This window comes from Maniola jurtina, chromosome 27 (assembly GCF_905333055.1).
Source record: "Maniola jurtina chromosome 27, ilManJurt1.1, whole genome shotgun sequence".
Taxonomy (NCBI): Eukaryota; Metazoa; Arthropoda; class Insecta; order Lepidoptera; family Nymphalidae; genus Maniola; species Maniola jurtina.
The window spans coordinates 6375291-6398426 of record NC_060055.1 but is presented as its reverse complement, the minus strand read 5'-3'; the positions used below and the strand labels follow the sequence as shown (position 1 = coordinate 6398426).

Genomic DNA, 23136 nt, shown 5'->3' with positions numbered 1-23136 from the left:
ACAGCGGGGGGCCTCGGTCAGCCGTTCGTCAACTTGCGAATGAAGAGCGAGCGCGGCAGCGGCCTGCAGTACAGCATTGGTATCTACGTTAGCCCGGACTTTCATTAAATGATTACGTTTATTACACTTTTGTTTCATTATTACGTACCTATACTCCCTGGTCAGTCGAAAATTCATAACTCATAAGCAAAAGACAATTGTCTGAGTAAAATAATGAATTCTAAGATATCTCTGAAGAAGGTGGCGGGGAGCGGGTGGATGAAGAAGGCCGAGGACAGTGTTTGGTAGCGCGCTCTTGGAAAGGCCTATGTCCAGCGGTGGACGCATACAGGCTGATGGAATGGAAGATATCTAGGCTATAATACTACAAGCTACACACAAGGTTATATAATAGACATGTTGCACAGCAAGGCCTCCGTGAACATCACAGCGGGGGGCCTCGGTCAGCCGTTCGTCAACTTGCGAATGAAGAGCGAGCGCGGCAGCGGCCTGCAGTACAGCATTGGTATCTACGTTAGCCCGGACTTTCATTAAATGATTACGTTTATTACACTTTTGTTTCATTATTACGTACCTATACTCCCTGGTCAGTCGAAAATTCATAACTCATAAGCAAAAGACAATTGTCTGAGTAAAATAATGAATTCTAAGATATCTCTGAAGAAGGTGGCGGGGAGCGGGTGGATGAAGAAGGCCGAGGACAGTGTTTGGTAGCGCGCTCTTGGAAAGGCCTATGTCCAGCGGTGGACGCATACAGGCTGATGGAATGGAAGATATCTAGGCTATAATACTACAAGCTACACACAAGGTTATATAATAGACATGTTGCACAGTAAGGCCCCCGTGAACATCACAGCGGGGGGCCTCGGTCAGCCGTTCCTCAACTTGCGAATGAAGAGCGAGCGCGGCAGCGGCTTGCAGTACAGCATTGGTATCTACGTTAGCCCGGACTTTCATTAAATGATGACGTTTATTACACTTTTGTTTCATTATTACGTACCTATACTCCCTGGTCAGTCGAAAATTCATAACTCATAAGCAAAAGACAATTGTCTGAGTAAAATAATGAATTCTAAGATATCTCTGAAGAAGGTGGCGGGGAGCGGGTGGATGAAGAAGGCCGAGGACAGTGTTTGGTAGCGCGCTCTTGGAAAGGCCTATGTCCAGCGGTGGACGCATACAGGCTGATGGAATGGAAGATATCTAGGCTATAATACTACAAGCTACACACAAGGTTATATAATAGACATGTTGCACAGCAAGGCCTCCGTGAACATCACAGCGGGGGGCCTCGGTCAGCCGTTCGTCAACTTGCGAATGAAGAGCGAGCGCGGCAGCGGCCTGCAGTACAGCATTGGTATCTACGTTAGCCCGGACTTTCATTAAATGATTACGTTTATTACACTTTTGTTTCATTATTACGTACCTATACTCCCTGGTCAGTCGAAAATTCATAACTCATAAGCAAAAGACAATTTTCTGAGTAAAATAATGAATTCTAAGATATCTCTGAAGAAGGTGGCGGGGAGCGGGTGGATGAAGAAGGCCGAGGACAGTGTTTGGTAGCGCGCTCTTGGAAAGGCCTATGTCCAGCGGTGGACGCATACAGGCTGATGGAATGGAAGATATTTAGGCTATAATACTACAAGCTACACACAAGGTTATATAATAGACATGTTGCACAGCAAGGCCTCCGTGAACATCACAGCGGGGGGCCTCGGTCAGCCGTTCGTCAACTTGCGAATGAAGAGCGAGCGCGGCAGCGGCCTGCAGTACAGCATTGGTATCTACGTTAGCCCGGACTTTCATTAAATGATTACGTTTATTACACTTTTGTTTCATTATTACGTACCTATACTCCCTGGTCAGTCGAAAATTCATAACTCATAAGCAAAAGACAATTGTCTGAGTAAAATAATGAATTCTAAGATATCTCTGAAGAAGGTGGCGGGGAGCGGGTGGATGAAGAAGGCCGAGGACAGTGTTTGGTAGCGCGCTCTTGGAAAGGCCTATGTCCAGCGGTGGACGCATACAGGCTGATGGAATGGAAGATATCTAGGCTATAATACTACAAGCTACACACAAGGTTATATAATAGACATGTTGCACAGTAAGGCCCCCGTGAACATCACAGCGGGGGGCCTCGGTCAGCCGTTCGTCAACTTGCGAATGAAGAGCGAGCGCGGCAGCGGCCTGCAGTACAGCATTGGTATCTACGTTAGCCCGGACTTTCATTAAATGAAATATTTACAAGTCAAATCATTATTTTTATTAAAAATCCTGTTTCAAAAATTCACAATATTCTTTCTCCAACGCTTTGACAGCTCCGTCCGTTTGTAGCAGCGCGTTTTGCTTCTTCAGATTGTCTATAAGAGCGGTCTGTCTGTCCGTGTGTAGTGTTAGTGTCTTTATACGAGCTTCCAAACGTTGGATGGTGGATTGGTGAGACGCGGACAGCGTGCGGGTTGAATCGCGAAATTCCTGAAAACATACGATTATTGTTTTGAAATCATCAATCAAACCACTTATCGTCGGCCCACTACTGAGGACGAGTAGGTATTATGTCAATGTCAGAACTAATGTTTGCGATAGTTAAGCAACGTTGACCCAAGTTGGTAACTGGATGGGTGACCGACTTTGGAAGTCCGTATTTGGCCTTTTCGTTTCCTCCGTGCCTCGGAGAGCTCATTAGCTGTTGGTCCCGGTTATTATCGCCAACATCTGATAATAACTGTAAAAACCTAAGAATCGAAATCTCATTCTCTTAGTGAGTTGTATGCGGAAGGATCTGGGAGCCCACCGCATTATTATCCCAAGAGAACGCCTGCCATTATGTGATTAATGGAAAGGAGTCACGACTCTCAGCAATGAAGGAATACGACTATAAAGAAGAAGATGATGGCCGCGACTTCGTCCGCGTGGATTTGAAAATCCCGTAGGAAAACTCTTCGATTTATTTCAGGGATAAAAAGTTGCCTATGTCAATTTCCGGAATCCAAGCTACCTCTTTATAAAATTTTATATAAATCGATTAAGCAGATGTGCCTATCAGAATCCCGTGGGAACTCTTTGATTTTCAGCGATAAAATACTTTTTATTATTTCGGTTTTTCCGACCAAACCACACACCAAATTTCATCAAAATCGGTTAAACTGTTGGGCCGCAAAAGCTAGCAGACAGACAGATATACTTTGGCATTTATAACATTAGTTTTTTTTTAAATAAAAGCGACATATAATAGCAGGCGAGTCACCTGATGGTAAGTGATTACCGCCGCCCATGAACATCTGCAGCACCAGAGGAACCGCCTTTCAGGAATTTGTATGGAAGTATGAATAAAACCTACCTTTTCAGTCATTTTGGCTGTCTCCAGTTGTTGTTTGAGGGTAGTTATAGATTCGTCTTGCGACGCACATCTTGCTTCTAGGCTTGCGTTCTTGCACTTCAGTTGTTTTAGTTCGTTTGTCAGTTTGTCTGTCACGCTCCTTTGTTCCTTGTAGAGACGGTCTTTTTCCTGTAAATTATATTCATGACCTCAGAATTTTTTCCTCTTTCATTTGACATCCTACTTGATACAATAGCAAAATAATTTTTGGAGACCTCCACTCTTTTTAATATAACATCCGTTAGGTCGATTTTTTTCGTATAAATTGTAGCCTATGTCATCCAGACCATAATAATGAATCGATTGACACCTCAACCATCAAAATCGGCTCAGTAGCTTAGGCGCTAGGGTGAAACACACAAATACAAACATACAAAATACGGACTGCTACAAGTGTAAATTAAAAATTTATAACACCCTCGACATGTGAAGGTTACAGTAACTAGAAAAGAGTTGATAACTTTCAAACGGCAGACCCGATTTTCTTGGATTATAGCTAAGAACACTCTCAATCAAGCCACCTTTCAAACAAAAAAAAAACTAAATTGAAATCGGTTCATTAGCTTAGGAGCTATGATGCCACAGACAGATACACAGATACACACGTCAAACTTATAACACCCCTCTTTTTGGGTCGGTGGTTAAAAATCATAACCCTTCCTTTTGGCTTTGCCGTAGTCGGGTAAAAAGGGTCCTGTAAGAACTCGGCCGTGCATTGGTTCGCCAATCAACTTACGGCAAGTCTGTTCTGTGCGGCGGCGTGTTTGGCCTTAGTGTGAGCAGTGTCAGCCCTCATAGTGTTGGCTTTATTGAGCAAAGTTAAATGCTCGCTTTCAAGCTCCGCCATTTTGGAAGACTCTCTATTAGACTTGCAACGAATAGTATATTCGGCAGTATACCGAATACCGAATATTCGGCGAGGCCCCTGACCGAATAGCCGAATATTAGGCAAAAGTATTCGGCTGGATTTTAGCGCCAAAAACTTGTACAGACCATAACACCATAACCTTCCCCTTCTAAATTTTGATTATGAAAATAATTCAAATGCATAGAAAAATTCTTAACTTCTTAAAATGATTTAATTATGTACCTGTTTTATGTACCGATTATGAAAGATGATGATTATAAAAGAAATGAGAACCTTACCCTTCTAAATTTTGATTACCACAATAATTCAAATATATATAGAATCCTCCATTTTTCCAATTCAGAAGATGATTATGTACCTGTGTTATGCACCAATGACTACTTAAATGATTATAACAGAAATGAAAATATGAATATATACGTAATCAATCGATTTTAATTTTTCATTTTACCAATTATTTCTCTATGACAAAATATATTATTTAAGTATTCGGTATTCGGCCGAATATAATAAAAGCAGCCGAATAGGCCGAATACCGAATAGTAACCGAATATTCGTTGCAAGTCTACTCTCTATCCATACTAATATTATAAATGCGAAAGTGTGTCTGTCTGTCTGTCTGCTACGTTTTCACGGCCCAACCGCTGAACCGATTTTGATGAAATTTGGTACAGACATTGGCTACATCCCGGGGAAGGACATAGGCTACTTTTTATCCCGGAAAATCAAAGAGTTCCTGCGGGATTTAAAAACCGAAATCCAGGCGGGCGAAGCCGCGGGCATCCTCTAGTATTTAATAGTAACTTAGAAATAATTTATTTTTGACATACTCAAATACGGTATTATTGTCAAAAGTGGGACTGAAGGAATTCGGCCGCGCTTTGGTCCGCCAATCAACTTACGGCAAGTCTGTTCTGTGCGGCGGCGTGCTTGGCCTTAGTGTGAGCAGTGTCAGCCCTCATAGTGTTGGCTTTATTGAGCAAAGTTAAACGCTCGCTTTCAAGCTCCGCCATTTTGGAAGACTCTCTATCCATACTAATATTATAAATGCGAAAGTGTGTCTGTCTGTCTGTCTGCTACGTTTTCACGGCCCAACCGCTGAACCGATTTTGATGAAATTTGGTACAGACATTGGCTACATCCCGGGGAAGGACATAGGCTACTTTTTATCCCGGAAAATCAAAGAGTTCCTGCGGGATTAAAAAAACCGAAATCCAGGCGGGCGAAGCCGCGGGCATCCTCTAGTATTTAATAGTAACTTAGAAATATTTTATTTTTGACATACTCAAATACGGTATTATTGTCAAAAGTGGGACTGAAGGAATTCGGCCGCGCTTTGGTTCGCCAATCAACTTACGGCAAATCTGTTCTGTGCGGCGGCGTGCTTGGCCTTAGTGTGAGCAGTGTCAGCCCGCATACTGTTTGCTCTGTTGAGTAGAGTTAGGCGCTCACTCTCGAGCTCTGCTAGGTGTGTCATATGTTTGTCACATTGCTTTGCCTGAAACATACAAAAACATTCTCATACTTCACACTAATATTATAAAGGCGAAAGTTTGTGTGTGTGTGTATGTTTGTTACTCCTTCACGCAAAAACCACTGGACGGATTTGGCTGAAATTCGGAATGGAGATAGATAATATCCTGAATTAGCACATAGGCTACTTTTTATCCCGGAAAATCAAAAAGTTCCCACGGGATTTCGAAAAACCTAAATCCACGCGGGCGAAGCTGCGGGCATCAGCTAGTACAGAATAAAAACCTTAATCCATACTTACATAATATTATAAATGCGAAAGTGTGTCTGTCTGTCTGCTACGTTTTCACGGCTCAACCGCTGAACCGATTTTAATGTTTGTACAGCGTTAGGTTACATCCTGGGGGGGCGGGGACGGACATAGGCTACTTTTTATCCCGGAAAATCGAAGATTCATAAGTGTCTATCCTATTAACCGATTGATATGAATTTTGGTACAGCTTACGCCCCGGAAATTGACTTCGGCAATTTTTCATCCCGGAAAAGCAGAGTTCCCACGGGATTTTTAAAAACCCAAGTCCACGCGGACGAAGTCGCGGGCATCATCTAGTAGTAAAACAAAATACCTTCTGGTCTATAGTCGCCTGCAGTTTATCAATTTGTTCTTGCATCAACTTCACTTTTGCGGATAGAAACTTGCATACATTTTCTACTGTTAAATTACCTGAAAACAGAAAATATAATAAAAATAAAGATAAAGTTAAAAACTAAAATCAGACTGCGATCGTCTTAATAAACGCTGAAATATTATAGTCAAATTGTTTTTCTGTCGCTTGGTATATTTTAATGTTGTAGTACATTTATATTTATGAACTCAGAATTTTCTCCTCTTTCATTTGACACCCCACTCGATACAATAGCTTTATTTTCGGAGACCCCCACTTTTTTCATGTAATATCCGTTAGGTCAATTTTTTTCGTATAAAATGTAGCCTATGTCACCTTTACGAACGAATCGATTGACACCTCATTCATCAAAATCGGCCCAGTAGTTTAGGCGCTACGGTGGAACACACAGAATCTGGATACAAACATACACACATACATACATACATAGACTGCTAAAATCATAACCCTTCCTTTTGGAATTGCCGCAGTCGGGTAGAAATAAAACTAGCGAGCAAACGAGCAAGCGCGTCACCTGATGTTAAGTGATTGCCGCCGCCTATCAACATTTGCAGTACCATGTCCCGATGCGTTGCTGGCCTTTCAGGAATTTGTTGGTCCACCCCTTGAATAACCCCATGTTGCAATTTGTGGTTACAGCACAAAAAAAAATGTGTTCATGAACAAATAATTAGTTTGTTTAAATCACATGTAGATGGCTCAGTCTGTCATTAACTTACAGTGTTGTACATAAGTGTTATTTCTTGTGCGATGGTACGACCCTTCGTGTGAGGGACCGACTCGCACTTGACGTTTCTTATATGTCTAGACGGTTTCTAGACTACTAGATCTAGACGGTCTTGACGGTTTTTTATATGTCTAGATTTACTTTATCTTACCTTTCATAAAAGATGTTGGTAACACATTATCCTTAACGTTTACAGATACAAAAGCGTGCAAAAACTCAAAATCATTCGCTTTCTTATCACTTGACAAGACGTAGCATTCGCAATTACATCTATTATTACTTGTCTGTGTGTCTGTACAACTTGTATTGTTATATCCACTTCTGTTAACTTCTGTGCAATTTGTTACATTGTTATATACATTTCTGTTATCTTCTTTGCAATTTGTAATGTTGTTATATCCACATCTATTAACTTCTGTACCTAAAATTTGTTACATTGGTCATGGTACATCTTAAGATCTTACTAGCTATTTTAGCTCTGTGCCAACTATCATGTCAAAAGTATGGTTCACCTTTAAATTCAAGACTAAAATAGTACTCCTATGTGCCTCTTTCAAGCTACTCGACACTGGCGAAGTGCATCGTGCTGGGCTGGCACTGCAAAAAGCCACTAAACAAGACAAGTAAGTGTAAATTAAAAATTTATAACACCCCGACAAGTGAAGGTTACAGTAACTAGAAAAAAGCTGATAACTTTCAAACGGCTGAACCGATTTTCTTGGATTATAGCTAAGAAAACTCTCGATCAAGCCACCTTTCAAACAAAAAAAAAACTAAATTAAAATCGGTTCATTAGTTTAGGAGCTACGATGCCACAGATACACAGATACACACGTGAAACTTATAACACCCCTCTTTTTGGGTCGGGGGTTAAAAAGAAGAAGTACTTTCGACATGACAGTTGGCAATGGCGTGAGGTCTCAAAATGTATGCACTATAATTCATTTTTGTAATAGCTTCGATTGAACTTGTTATAGATTCAAATTCAAAATATTTTTATTCAATTAGACTTTTCCAAGCACTTTTGAATCGTCAAAAGCATCTACCACTGGTTCGGAATGCCTTTCCTACCGAGAAGAATCAGCTAGAAATTCGGTGGTTGCTCTTTTCAAAGATTTGATATTCAATATTATGTGCTGTGTCCCTTGCATTGCTGGAGCGACCTGCAGGTCAAATCCACGCTCTTTTATCATTTCACATAATCTTTGATTGTACAAATATGCTTTTCTCAGGAGCATAGTTTTAATAGATTTTTTTAACTTGTGTAAAGCCAATATTGTTATATTCACTTCTATTACCTTCTGTACAATTGGTAACATTGTTAGATGCACTTCTGTTAGCATCTATACTTGTTACATTGTTATATCCATTTACTTTAGCATTTGCATTTGTTATATTGTTATTCACAAATTCATTAGTAACAATATGTTTATTTGGTATAGGAACTTTTTGGTGATGAACTTTTTTGTTATTTTTGTGTGATGTTGTACATTTTTTTTCTGGTGTTGTGTTGGAAGATGACAGGGTAGCACAGCAGTGTATCTTTGTGTTCCTGTGCAGAGGACTTAATGTCAGCTTGCTGAATTCAGAGAATATGTCTTGTTTTTGCTGTAATTGAATAAAATTATAAATTAATAAAGTTTTTTAATTATTACTCCTAGTTGCTGTTGTAGCTTAGTGGTTAGGAAAAAGAATCCGCATTTTTTTGATAAAGAGACAACATAAAGTTCTACTTAGGGATCCCACAAAAAAAAATGCCAGGTTGTAAAAGTGCCATTCTGTTAAAAAAATGTGTAGTAAAATCCATTTTAGTTTACAATAAAATACCAAAGGCATGTAGAGAACTTACATTAAACTTATTTTAATTGAGGCTTAAACGGTGGCTCATAGAAAGGTGTCCGCGACAACCTCGTTGTGAGGATATGAATAATATCCCTACAATAGGGACCTGTTCCAGCAATAAAGACTCCTATGTATACATAGATAAATATAGTTGATACGACAAGAAGGAACGATAAAAGTTGGCAAAATCTTACCATAACATGCTCTATTTCCTTCATCAAACTCTCAGTTTTCTTTTCCAATTGCTTGTTAAGTTTTTTGAACTCATTTTCACGAGCTAAAAGGTCTTCTGAATCCATTTAAGAATAACACACAAAACCTACTCAAATCACTTAACTTTTATACTATTGACTGTAAGATAAGTCTAGAGTTTAACAATTATCAAGTTAGGTTTAAGTTCAAGATTTCTATGTACCTAAAACTTAAGTTTCTTTCCTAAAATAACTGTGTTCTTAATATCAGCCATGTTGCCAAGGTTCTAATGTCAAACATATCATTAAACAAAGTCACGTTACCATGACAACGAACATCTGTGAGTCATAACAGTGACTAAACGGTTTCTAATGGTTAGTCAATAGAACTACCTATTAAGTTTTTTCGTTCTATACTATGTAGAAGCAAAAGTTTATGGAATTATAAAAAGTTTTTCAATAAAATAAAAGTTATTAAAGTAAATAAGCAAAGTAAATCCGTCTAGATTTGTTGTTGTTGATGAGTAAGTGCTGCCATCTTTGCGTACTTTTCAGAACTAATAGTAAATATGGAACACGCGTCAAAAACAGCTGTGCGCTAGCCAATCAAAACACTCTCAACAAATGTCAATAAATCGACATAGATTGTTGTCAGAATGCTTTGTCTTCCATATGATTTGATTTGGAAAACCCTAGCTATATTTCAGCCTGGAATACCATGAAATACCTGTATTTCGATCTAGGAACTACGATTTTATCATTAAATTTGAGAAAAGCCATCGAGATTAACTTGAAAATGGAATTCTTTGTTTCCGCGTAAGGGAGAGATAATAGTTTAAAGCGGGATAGGTATAAAGTTTGGTGTTCAATTTTGAAGTTTGCCATCGATTGACCAATGAGAACGTACTTGGCCCAGCTGAGGCTGGCATTTTTTTTTTAGTTCTTGTTTGAAGCGGGCGGTGTGTAGACGCTCGCGTCGCGTTGAATTATAGTTATTGTTACAAATAACATATTTGGACTGCGTTTCTACGCATCCGGACATTTTGTTGAGTGCAATAATGTATTTAAAGAGAAAAAGACACGATTATCGGAGTGTTATATTATAGCGCTAGTGTTTGAGTGTCGAGATCGGACGAATCGCTTGCTTCTGAAAAGGTAAAGATCTCTTTGTTACAATGACTATTTCCAGAGATGTTACCAACATATGCTTAGATTTCCACATATCTAACACTTTATAAGTTAATTCAGCTTAAATTAGCTCGACTTAATATCTTTCCTGTATTTTAGAAAGTTAATCACTAGTGTTCCAAAGGTATAATGCAACCATTTTAAAACGGTACTCATTTCATAAGAAATCTCATGTTTTTATGAATCATTTTTAATTTATACGTGGTTTATTTTGTAATTGCAATCTCCACAAAGTGTTTTATTGTGTGGAAATGAGAAGTTAATTATTCTTGAATAAAAACCTATACATGTACATAGTTTGAAATCAGCTGATTTTATTATGAGGTACTAAAGAGGGACCCACATGTACCTGCAGGTAGATGACCTTTTTTTTAATAATGCAGGCACAAACCATAAAGACAGGTCCATGGCTCCGAACAAGATCTTTTTTTGTAGACCTAACGGGTCTGGCTACTAGGTTATACACAGCTGTTTTGCTTTATTGAAACCCTAGACATGCCAATTTGAACTTTAACAACGCAGGTTAGTCGAAAAATTACTTTATTAGGTCTCCGAATGCCCTTTCGCAAGTTCGAATAGTGATGGGATACGTTTTTATCGATAAGTTCATTCAAAAATTGTGTAGATTTTAAATATGGAATGCTCACCTTTATATGGTAGGTAAGTGATCAAAAAGGATTTGTTCGAATAGTGTTTGAAAACAATTTTATCGATAGTTTTGCGCATGGATTCTTGCCGAAAAAATTTTTATTAGGTACCTAGGTATTTTGACGTTTATGTCGTTTCATAAGCTCGCAGGTAGATTTTTTTTAACAATAAAATAGTGAGCAAAAGAACAGACGGTCCACCTGATGTTAAGTGATTACCGCCGCTCATGAACATTTGCAGCACCAGATGTACCGCTGATGAGTTGCCGGCCTTTCAGGAATTTGTTGGTTCGCCCCTTGAATAACCCCATGTTGTAATCTAGTGGGAACACCGCTGATGGGAGGTGATAGTGATTGGGTAAACATCGATAATTTAGTCGATGAACTATTTTTGCGAATATTGTGTGTAAAATAAGTAAACTAGTGATTGGGTAAGTTTTATCGATAATTTTGTGTATGAATTATTTTTGAGAACGCATGTTTAACCATCGTTTGTCGTGTAAATGCGCATTATACGCCAACTAGATAGCTGATTACTGATTAGTTTAATTACGTATTCGTTCTGTGTTGCGGACGGCACACGATCCAATATGGCCTCGCGCCTAATATTGTTATACACGTGTATTGAAAAACTTATGTAAAATCTATTAGCATCGCAGAATACGCCATTACCTTTTACGTGTCGCCGGCACACTACTGAGCACGGTTCTTTTCTCAGAATGAGAAGGGTAAGGGTTTGGCCACCGTCCACCACGCTGGCTAAGTGCAGATTAGCAGACTTCACACACTTTTGAGAACAATGTGGAGAATTCTCACGCATGCAGGTTTCCTCCTGCTTAAACGTCAAAGCGAGTGATAGGTCTGTCTGTACCCGAGTACGGAACCCTCTGTGCGCGAGTCTGACTCCACGGAGGGTTCCGTACTCGGGTATTTTTTCTGACATTTTGCATAATTAATCAAAAGTTAGTTTTAGAATGTACAGGTGAAGCCCTTTCACACGAAACCCCACTTGGTAAAGTTATCTTACTTTGAAAATTGAAAATACTAATTATTTGTTCATGAACACATTTTAATGTTTGGTGCGTTTTTATTTTATTAATCAATTTTTTTTTTTTTGGAGCAAACTGAAAACCAGCGCTGAGCATTGCCATCAATGCTCGGCCATGCTGAGTTTGCGGCCTATTGCTAATTGTTAGTTTTTATTTTTATAGATTTAGTTTAGTTAACACATGTTTATGTCACTAGTCACTAGCAATAAGAAAGCAATAAAACCTATTTATTATTATTATTATTATTAATTATTTTTTGTGATGTAACCACAAATATACGGTTTTCGGATTTTTTCCTCTACTTGTGCTATAAGACCTACCTACCTGCCTGCCAAATTTCATGATTCTAGGTCAACTGGAAGTAGGTATCTACCCTATAGGTTTCTTGACAGACACGACGGACAGACAGACAGACAGACAACGAAGAGATCCTATAAGGGTTCCGTTTTTCCTTTTGAGGTACGGAACCCTAAAAAAAGAAAGTGTTGAAAGGTATTATATACCTATTTGGTCTGTTGACAAGTGAATTTGACCCCTATCTTTGTATAATCGCATGAGTGTGCATGTACTTACATATTACCCGGTTAGAGGTAATGAGATAAGAAACATTGTAGTTTTTACTTCAACATCTAGGTATATAGACTTCGTCTGAGGTGGCGTTTGCTGGCGCGCGTGTTGTGACTTTTTGGAGTGTTTTTTTTTTGTTAAAACTGACTGGAAAGCGCTCTAAGGGGGTGCCGTGCGTGTGTCGGCGAGCGCCGGTACAGACGGGGTCCATACTTGTATAGTTTAGCTAACTTGTTACAAATAACTACAAACTTGACATTGGCTAATCATTGTAAAAGCCAGACGAGAGAGAGAAAAAAAAAAAGAACGGTGTATTGACGACCTCCTTGGTTCAGTGTTAAGTGCTGTGGTCTTATTAGCAGGTCTCGGGTTCGATTCCTGACAGGGATTGGAATATTATAATTTCTAAATCTCTGGTCTGGTCTGGTGGGAGGCTTCGGCCATGGCTAGTTACCACCCTATCGTGTCGCTAAATGATTTAGCTTTCCGGTATGATGCCGTGTAGAAATCAAAGGGGCATGGGTTGAATAAAAACTGCCATACTCCTTCCAGTGAGCGAGAATGCATCATCACTTACCACCAGGTGAGATTGCAATCAAGGGCTAACTTGTATCTGAATAAAATTAAATAATTTTTTTGATTGCCGGAAATAACAAGTTTAGTACCTAATTTGGGAGATAATAGGAAACAAACTAATATATAACTTGCTATTTCTTTCATGTATATTCTGTGTTATGTCTACGGCAGTTAGTGATGTCCACTTATCGATAAAACAAAGGTACGTTTCATTGTTCCATTTATCACTTGAACTGTAGACCGACGTGATCGTTCTATAGAACGAGGTCAGCCGATTCTGCTGCGGAAACTGATCATATGATCAATTTGAATGTATGCAATATCTCGATGAACTCTTGACGTGCAATGTAACAGCCTAGTGTTCAAGACGTCGACCTCCTATTCGGGGTTCGGTCGGAGGTTCGATCTCCAGCTCTAACTTTTTTTTTTTAAATAATGTTAGCCATGCTGATCATAAGGAATACGCGTTAAGCGTAAAGCTTGTGCCAGGAGTGGTTACGACAATAGTGCAACGGGTGAGGTTTGAACCGCCGACCTTTTGGTATTCAGTCTGCTCCTTAACGGTTGAGCTATCGAGGCTCTAACTTTTCGGAGTTATGTGCGTTTTAAGCAATGAAATATCACTTGCGTTAACGATATGCCTGACAGTTCTCCATAATGTTCTCAAAGGTATGTGAAGTCTGCCAATCCGCACTTTGATGGATTTGTAAGAATACGAATGAGTTCACACGCGTAAGTACGTTTTGTATGACGGGCCACTACGGGTCGTATTTTTACGAAAACGAAAACGAATTGAATACTCTTTTATTTTATGGTTTTCCAAACCCAAAGTTAAGCCAATATGTCGACGTGGTGAGAATCATATCTCCAAAACCATACTGCTGAGTTTCTTGCCGACTCTTAATAAAGTTTAACGCAGTAAAATTTGCTCTTCGAACCAGTGGTAAACGCGGAGGTAGCAAATAAGAGACAGACATAAGTAGTTGTTCTACATGATATAAATTGGGATTTGAAGTTTTGAGGCGGGTTGATCCGCCATATGGGTACTCAAAGACAAACGACTGATCGTTAACCTTAGTTATTTACTATTCAGCTATTTTTAGCACAAAACAATAAATTGTAACAATATGTTGCAAGATAACTAAGCGCTATTGTTAAATTCTTAATTGGATATCGTTAGGTTGATGATTGTACTCAAGTTAATGAACTAATTAATTCTGTGGCCTAATTAAGTAATTTGTGTTACTTACTAAACAAGTGCAAATTAAAAAATTTCAACACCCCCGACAAATCATTTTCAAATAAATAATTATGTATATCTAGGCAACGTCCATCTTGACAGCTTGACATTTGTCAATTGACATAATATTATGAACCTAACGGTTATGTAACCTTCTTTTCTGCAAGAAAACTAGAAAAGAGCTGATAACTCTTAAACGGCTGAACCAATTTTTTTGGATTATAGCTAAGAACACTCTCGATCAAGCCACCTTTCAAACAAAAAAAACTTAATTAAAATCGGTTCATTCGTTTAGGCGCTAAGATGCCACAGACAGATACACAGATACACAGATACACAGATACACAGATACACAGACACACAGATACACAGATACACACGTCAAACTTATAACACCCCTCTTTTTGGGTCGGGGGTTAAAAAATAGTTTTTTTTTTTAATTTTTATGGTTCCAAACCTACCTCAAAAGGAAAAACGGAACCCTTATAGGATCACTTTGTTTGTCTGTCTCTCGGTCCGTCTGTCCGTCTGTTGTGTCTGTCAAGAAAACCTATATGGTACTTCCCGTTGACCTAGAATCATGAAATTTCACAGGTAGGTAGGTCTTATAGCACAAGTAAAGTTAGAAATCCTAAAACCATGAATTTGTGATTACACAAAAAAAAAATTAAAATGTGTTCATGAACAAAGAATAATTAGTAATTTCAATTTTCAAAGTAAAATAACTATACCAAGTGGGGTATCATATGAAAGGGCTTTACCTGTACACTCTAAAACGGATTTTTATTTATTTTTATGCATAATAGTTTTTGATTTATCGTAGGTACAAAATTTTGCGAAAAATATCCGAGTACAGAACCCTGGGTGAGCGAGTCTGACTCTCACTTGGCCGGTTTTTCAGCGTAGTGGCACACGCCGGGTATTCCGCTAGTTGTTTTATAAAACGTACAATAACAAGTGACATTTGGAATTGCGTGACGCAGTACCCAACTAGGCTAACATACTCTTAAAGGTCATGAGACCGGCCTGCCCGCGAAATTCAAATTTAATTTGGTTTTTCGCAATTTGTAAACTAATACGACAACGTAGGCTATGGTTATTTTATTTGTGACATGACAGTGGCAATATCATCCTCACAGGTTTATATAAAAATCTTTACTTGAAAAGGTCCAGTTTAAGAAATAAAGTAAAGTATCGACTATTCTCACAAATTAGTCGATACTTTAATTTCGCGGGCAGCCCGGTCTCATGCCCCTTAAGTTTTCTATGAACCACCATTATGAATCACATAACTGAATTAGTTAATGGATTATAAGCTCTATTATTTTACACGTAAGGTACTTATTATACTATTATTCCAAGTTGTTAACCTGATGACATGGCATAATTAATGGAATTCACTGATGACATTCTTGGTAATATTTTTACTAATAATGACAGCAAGTAAGTATTATTTACTTAACTAAAACTGAACTTTATTGCGAGAATGGACTTTTAGATTATCTGCATCCTCCTCCTTTTAATATTGCTAAAAAAGGACGGAACATGACAGCTAAGTCACGAGGTTTGACAGCTCTAAATTAAATTAAAAACTGTCAAATTGTGTCTGTCCTTTTCATATTACATTAGTAAGAAGAGGATGCGAATACTCTAAGTTACGACAGAATCAGTGCCAATGGGGCTAATTCATTTGTATACAATTTCTAAACTTAGCTAAAAAACTATAGCTAGTGAAAAAAAACGGGCCAAGTGCGAGTCGGGCTTGCACGCGAAGGGTTCCGTAGGTACCATCGTACAAGAAAAAACACTTAATTTTCAGCGCTTACCAAGTGCGTATTGGCAGACTTCACACACCGTTGAGAATATTATGGAGAACTCTCAGGCATGCAGGTTTCCTCACGATGACCGTTCATTCATCACCGTTAAAGCAATTTATATAATTTAATATAAAAATATGTGTATAATTAGGTAGGTATAGTATATTTTGTTTTATCTCAAGCAAATCATTCTCCGGAGTAACCGGTCTTTATATTTTACTAGCTGATGCCCGCAGCTTCGCCCGCGTGGATTGGTCAGATCCCCTGCAGCATCAGGATTGAGGAGTTGGACTCCAAATTTTTTATGAAACAATGTCGCAAAGTTCCTCTATCGATTAAAAAAGAAATGACGCAAATCGGTTCAGAAATCTCGGAGATTTCGGTGTACATAGGTAGAAAAACACAACTCCCTTTTTGAAAGTCGGTTAAAAAAGTAGCCTATTTTACGCCCTGGTCAATCCTCTACTTGCCTGTGAAAGTCCCGTCAAAATCGGTTCAGCCGTTCCAAAGATTAGCCTTTTCAAACAGACAGACAGACAGACAGACAGACAGACAAAAATTTTAAAAACGTGTGATTCAGTTATGGTATCGTTCAAATAACCATATGAGCTTAATATGAGGTAGTTATTTCGAAATTACAGACAGACACTCCAATTTTATTTATTAGTATAGATTAGTAAGAAGAGGATGCGACTACTCTAAGTTACGACAGAATCAGTGCCAATGGGGCTAATTCATTTGTATACAATTTCTAAACTTAGCTAAAAAACTATAGTTAGTGAAAAAAAACGGGCCAAGTGCGAGTCGGGCTTGCACGCGAAGGGTTCCGTAGGTACCATCGTACAAGAAAAAACACTTAATTTTCAGTGCTTACCAAGTGCGTATTGGCAGACTTCACACACCGTTGAGAATATTATGGAGAACTCTCAGGCATGCAGGTTTCCTCACGATGATTTTCATCACCGTTAAAGCAATTTATATAATTTAATATAAAAATATGTGTATAATTAGGTAGGTATAGTATATTTTGTTTTATCTCAAGCAAATCATTCTCCGGAGTAACCGGTCTTTATATTTTATTACGTAGTCATTAACTCATTTGGTATGTTTAATATTTTAAAATAGTATGACTAAGTATTGTTTTGTGGTTTAATTTATTCTGTTATTTTTAAGTACAGTCTTTATCTATTATATTATAGTATTAAAATGAACAGCGCCCCTAACGGTCCATAAGAAAAACTACAACAGACAATATTATTAATGCTAATTTCTTACTACAGTTAAGGTCCTAATCCAAGAAGTCAACTATCGTTACTTTTTCATAGGATCAACTCTTAAATCCTAGAAAAAATATGACATTTTCTATAAAAAAATTATGTATTAGCTTTTATCCGCAACTTCGTCCAAAGTACACAATTACATAATTTATAGCCTGGTATATTAATCTGGTAGCTTTCTTATCGTGAAAGAATTATTAAAATCAGTTCAGTAGCGATTACAAACCAATAGATACTTGTTTCCATGCACAATGCACATATTATTGTGTGTGTCTGTTCAAACATGAAAACTGTGGAATCAACTCTCTTTCTGCGGTGTTCCCACTAGTGTTGCTTAATATTTTTTAACAAAAAGTCGATCGATTTACTAAATTACAACGCAGGTGGGTGGAAATATCGATAAATAATTTATCGACACTACACATGCCTAGGCCAATTTTAGATCGACGCGAGTCGAAGCCCTTTCAAAGGTCCGTAACCCCGAAGGGTTTGCCTTTGTTTTTATTTACCTACTAGCCGATGCCCGCGACTTCGCCCGCGTGGATTTAGGATTTATTCGAAATCCCGTGGGAACTCTTTGATTTTCCAGGATAAAAAGTAGCCTATTTGCTAATCCAGGATATTATCTATCTCCATTCCCAGTCAAATCCGTCTAGTAGTTTTTGCGTGAAGGAGTAACAAACATACACACGCACACACACACACACACACACACACACACACACACACACACACACACACACACACACACACACACACACACACACACATACAAACTTTCGCCTTTATAGTGTGATATTGATAGCTAGATGACTGATGCCCGCGACTTCGCGTGGATTTAGGTTTTATAGAAATCCGGAGTAATTCATTGATTTTCCGGGATAAAAAGTAGTATAATATGTTTATGTTAGTCTCCAGGATAAAAGCTATCCCTGTACCAAAATGATGCTGTGTGTGCACAGTGCACTTTTTATTAAACAGCCAAACTATACCTTTTTTACCAAGGTGTAGGGTTTGTAGAGTCAGAGCATAGGCAAGCGTTGGACCACAATCACACCTGATGGAAAGTGATGATGTGGTCTAAGTTTTATTTACATTTGTTTAACTTATATACTATCAGGATCACTTCGTTGTCTGTCAACAAAGTGATCCTATAAGGGTTCCGTTTTTCCTTCGAGGTACGGAACCTTAAAAAAACAAATTTTCCACGGGATTTTCAAAACCTACATCCACGCGGACGAAGTCGCAGCTACTGCTAGTGGAATAAAGAAACTCACACACATGAACTCTGAAAACATTACACTCCTTTTTTTTGGACGGTCGTGTAAAAACAAAAACATAATACCAACAGGTAGGTAGCCTAGGTCCGACCAGTCATTGACCCTGACATTGGCTGAGGTCGTTGGCTAGCGGTAAAAAACTGATTCGCTACTTTTTGTGCTCCTACTTGTTACTACCTACCTAGTACCTTGCTGCCTAGATATCAGTATAACTAGGTATAGTACCCGCCAAACAGCTTGAGCATTCAAGGAACCAAAGCTTAATTTGCTATAATCCGCTAAACCAAACAAATCTGTATGGTGCAACATGCAGCATGCGACTTGCACCGCCCGCCCTTCCACTGATAAACATGCAGGAAAAGCCAGCCACCAAGCAAGCTATACGCACCACCGCCATGCAGCACCACACTTTTAAAAAAAAAAAGATTTGCTTGGTGGCTGGCTTTTCCTGCATGTTTATCAGTGGGAGGGCGGGCGGTGCATGTCGCATGCTGCATGTTGCACCATACAGATTTGTCTGGATTATGGCAAATTAAGCTTTTGGTTCCTTGTATTATCATGGACTTCAAAATAACGCCTGCTTCTCAAACCAATCTAAGGATCAAACCGAAAGCTGCCTCATTCTAGTTCACTCTGGCACCGGTCATTAGATGTAACGACATGTGAAGGCCGCAGCCACACCAGGCTGTCTGCCAAGCAGAACTGATGGCGTCACCGCTGTCATTAACTAGACATACAACTATAGCTATGTCTAGATACCTATTGTATATCTATTACCTTAGGTTGAAATCTATAGAGTGCACTTTGACTTTGCTCTTACTCGTAAATGTACTAAAAAGCTGTGATAGCTTAGTGGTTAGAACGTCCGCCTCCTAATCGGAGGTCGAGGGTTCGATCCCGGGCACGCACCACTAACTTTTCAGTTATGAGCGTTTAAGCAATTAGATATCACTTGCTTTAACGGTGAAGGAAAACATCGTGAGGAAACCTGCATGCCTCATGTAGGAATTTTTACTTATTATTTTGTGACTTAGTAAATAAAAAGACTTTAGGTTAAAAATAAACTTGGAGTGTATTCACAATGAAAATACAATTTTTTTTTAAGATGACACTTGACACAATAGATTGACATTGACAGATCCCCAATAGACAATAGTCTTTTTAATCACTTGTCGTAGACAAGGTGCGTTCACTTTAGGCTCTGGCTTCCATCATCCTGTAAGAGTTCTCCATGTTCCCAAAGGTGTGTGAAGTCTGCCGATCCGCATTGGGCCAGCGTGGCAGACTATGGCCTAAACCCTTCTCATTCTGAGAGGAGACCCGTACTCAGTAGTGGGGTGGAAATGGGTTGATCAGACTTACTCGTAAGTTTCAGTTTTTTCCGCTTCCACTGGGGCAGACGTGTTCTGGAGTGGAGACCGCGTATCAGCAAGCGCAGTGTGGGGCGACCTCCGACCCGCTGGACTGACGACCTTAAGAGGATAGCGGGAAGTGGGTGGATGAGGAAGGCGGAGGATCGTGTGTGGGGGCACGCTCTTGGGAAGGCCTATGTCCAGCTGTGGACGCAAACAGGCTGATTGATTGAAGTTTGAAACGAGACAGATTTATTGCAGCGGTATCGCTGTCTCTTTTTAACAATGATTGAAGTTTCAGTTAAAACGAGACAGATTTATGCCAGCGGTATCGCTGTCTCGTTTTAACAATGTCTAAGTCCAAGTACGGTCTATAGATTTCAGCCTTAGTGTGTTGACACCTTGGCAACACAAATAAGATTTATGTATTCGTTTTTTGTTAGGTACTACATATAACAAAAAATAGATTATAATATGGTCAGTGAGGGTGGGTGGTAAAACTAGTTAAAATACATACATTATGTATTGAGTATCATGGTATTGAATATTATCAATCACTTTTTTAGGGTTCCGTACTGTTAGGGAAAAACGAAACTCGTATAGGGTCTTCAAGAAACTTATAGGGTACTTCCCCTTGTCCTAGAATCATGTTTGGAAGGTACAAAGTCAAAGTCAGAATCATTTAATCAAAGTAGGTACAATTGTACTCCTTTTGATGGTCGAAATCGTTAAATTTATACGATTTAAGTGGTGTTAATTAATTACGTAACTTAAAACTAAAGCTACGAGGGTTCCAAACGCGCCCAAGTCTGAGAAGAGCCCACGACAAACTCAGCCGGGTATTCCTTTTTTTTACATACATACATAGCGCCAAGTTATAGGTATAAGTAAGAAAGTAAGCACCCGGTCTCGAACCCCGGAGGCCTAAAATAATGAAGCGGACGTCTTAACCACTCGACTATCGGGTCTCCTCGCTTAATGGTTAAAAATAACCCCGTGTAAAGCGATACCCATAACCCGCTAGAACTCTAGAAGCCCCACACTCGCGGTTCGTGTTACGCAACTCGGTTAAATATAACCGCGATTTGCTTTAATTTGAACCACTTCGGCGCAGTGCGTATCATTGTTTTACTACAACACCATAGCTTCGATTTCTGTTTGAATTCATTTCAGTTATGGTTCTACACCTTCTGCTTAGAAAATTGGTTGTCTGTAAAGTCGGTTTACTGACGATAGTTGAACGTGACAACAAAGGCCGATTGTGCTTCTTTGTCGCTCGTTCCGCGCTCTCGCTTGCACTTCAAGCCTTACATGGAACGCCTCAGAGCGAGGTAACGCCGCATGAGTCATGTTTTTTCGTGCGTACAGCCGGCTCTATCGAAGCCTCTAACGAATTTAAGACGTTGTCACGTCAAAAACCGGCCAAGTGCGAGTCAGAGTCTTGCACCGAGGGTTCCGTACTCGGGTATTTTCCCCGACATTTTGCACGATAAATCAAAAACTATTTTGCATAAAAATAAATAAAAATTTGTTTTAAAATGTACAGATAAAGCCCTTTCATATAATACCCCACTTGGTACGAGTAGGTATAGTGATCTTACTTTGAAAATACTACAGTAGAGCCTCGATAATCCGTACTCTGAATAATCCGAACGCCGCTGTAATCCGAACTGCCGACTGCCCCTCTCTCTCCCTTACCGTGACCGCTGATCTTATATTTTGTTACTCAAGAGACTGACGAGTCTGGGAATGACGAGTCTTTTGTTGACAATACTTCAGCTTTAAACGTCAAGAAAATTCCTCATTCACAAGCTATATCAGCACTGAATACTTGTTTAGATTGGGCTGATGAAAATGACTTGTCTTTATCCGAAAAGATGATGCTGCGTAATTTGAGGGACAAAGCCTTTTTTTGGTCAATAAATAGAACCCGCCAAACTAAAATTGATGACTTTATGAATAAGTAACGTATTTTGTGGTTTAAATATGTGTTTTATAGTACCTGAATAAATATTTTTTGTCAAAATATATTTGCATTTTTTTTAACATACTGTAATCCGAACGCTCCGTGAGTCCGAACAGGGGTTATTTTTTGGTAGTTCGGATTATCGAGGCTCTACTGTAATTACTAAAGGATGCCCGCGACTTCGTTCGCGTGGATTTCGGTTTTTAAACATCCCATGGGAACTATTTGATTTACCGGGATAAAAAGTAGCCTATGTCCATCCTCGGGATATAAGCTAACTCGTCGAAATCGGTTAAATTGTTGGGCCGTGAAAAGGTAGCAGACAGACACACTTTCGCATTTATATTATTAGTATAGATTATTGGTTCATGAACAAAGATATTTTTTTGTGATGTAACCACAAATTCACTGTTTTCAGATTTATTCCTTTACTTGTGCTATAAGATCTACCTATCTGCCAAATTTTACGATTCTAGATCAACGGGAAGTATCCTATGGGTTTTCTTGACAGACGGACAGACAGACAACAAAGTGATCTTAGAAGGGTTCCTTTATTCCTTTTGAGGTACGTAACCCTAAAAACAGGAAGAAGTTTGAAACAATACACGTGGCTAGTCACCGACAAACAGCGGGTGACGAATACCTATTTATGTGTTTACTCATCAACGGAAATTGGGTCATTTACCCTACTTGGGTTTTCTTTGTAAAGCTGATGTGATCATCATCATTTTTAACCCCCGACCCAAAAAGAGGGGTGTTATAAGTTTGACGTGTGTATCTGTGTATGTCTGTGGCACCGTAGCGCCTAAAGTAATGAACCGATTTTAATTTAGTTTTTTTTTGTTTGAAAGGTGGCTTGATCGAGAGTGTTCTTAGCTATAATCCAAGAAAATCGGTTCAGCCGTTTGAAAGTTATCAGCTCTTTTCTAGTTACTGTAACCTTCACTTGTCGGGGGTGTTGAAAATTTTTAATTTACACTTGTCTTCTTTGTTAATTACAGTGCG

At 39.0% G+C, this 23136-nt stretch overlaps 2 protein-coding genes across 3 annotated transcripts in view; one reads left to right on the top strand and one right to left on the bottom strand.

Moving 5' to 3' along the window:
* Positions 1 to 2269: 2269 nt before the first annotated feature.
* LOC123879012 (putative uncharacterized protein DDB_G0282499) lies at positions 2270 to 9474 on the bottom strand. Its single transcript, XM_045926477.1, has 7 exons — positions 9176 to 9474; positions 8438 to 8747; positions 7291 to 7560; positions 6353 to 6450; positions 5611 to 5751; positions 3347 to 3514; positions 2270 to 2481 (listed from the first exon to the last, which is right to left on the bottom strand). Exons 1-7 carry the CDS (start codon positions 9278 to 9280, stop codon positions 2272 to 2274), a joined length of 1302 nt encoding a protein of 433 aa, XP_045782433.1. The 5' UTR covers positions 9281 to 9474; the 3' UTR covers positions 2270 to 2271.
* A 627-nt stretch (positions 9475 to 10101) lies between these two features.
* The window catches only part of LOC123879001 (protein FAM214A), a 75278-nt gene continuing 62243 nt past the window's right edge, over positions 10102 to 23136 (top strand). For both annotated transcript variants that reach the window (XM_045926457.1, XM_045926456.1), the window contains exon 1: positions 10102 to 10327. The gene's annotated coding sequence lies outside the window, so the exon portion shown is untranslated. The remainder of the gene's footprint in view (positions 10328 to 23136) is intronic.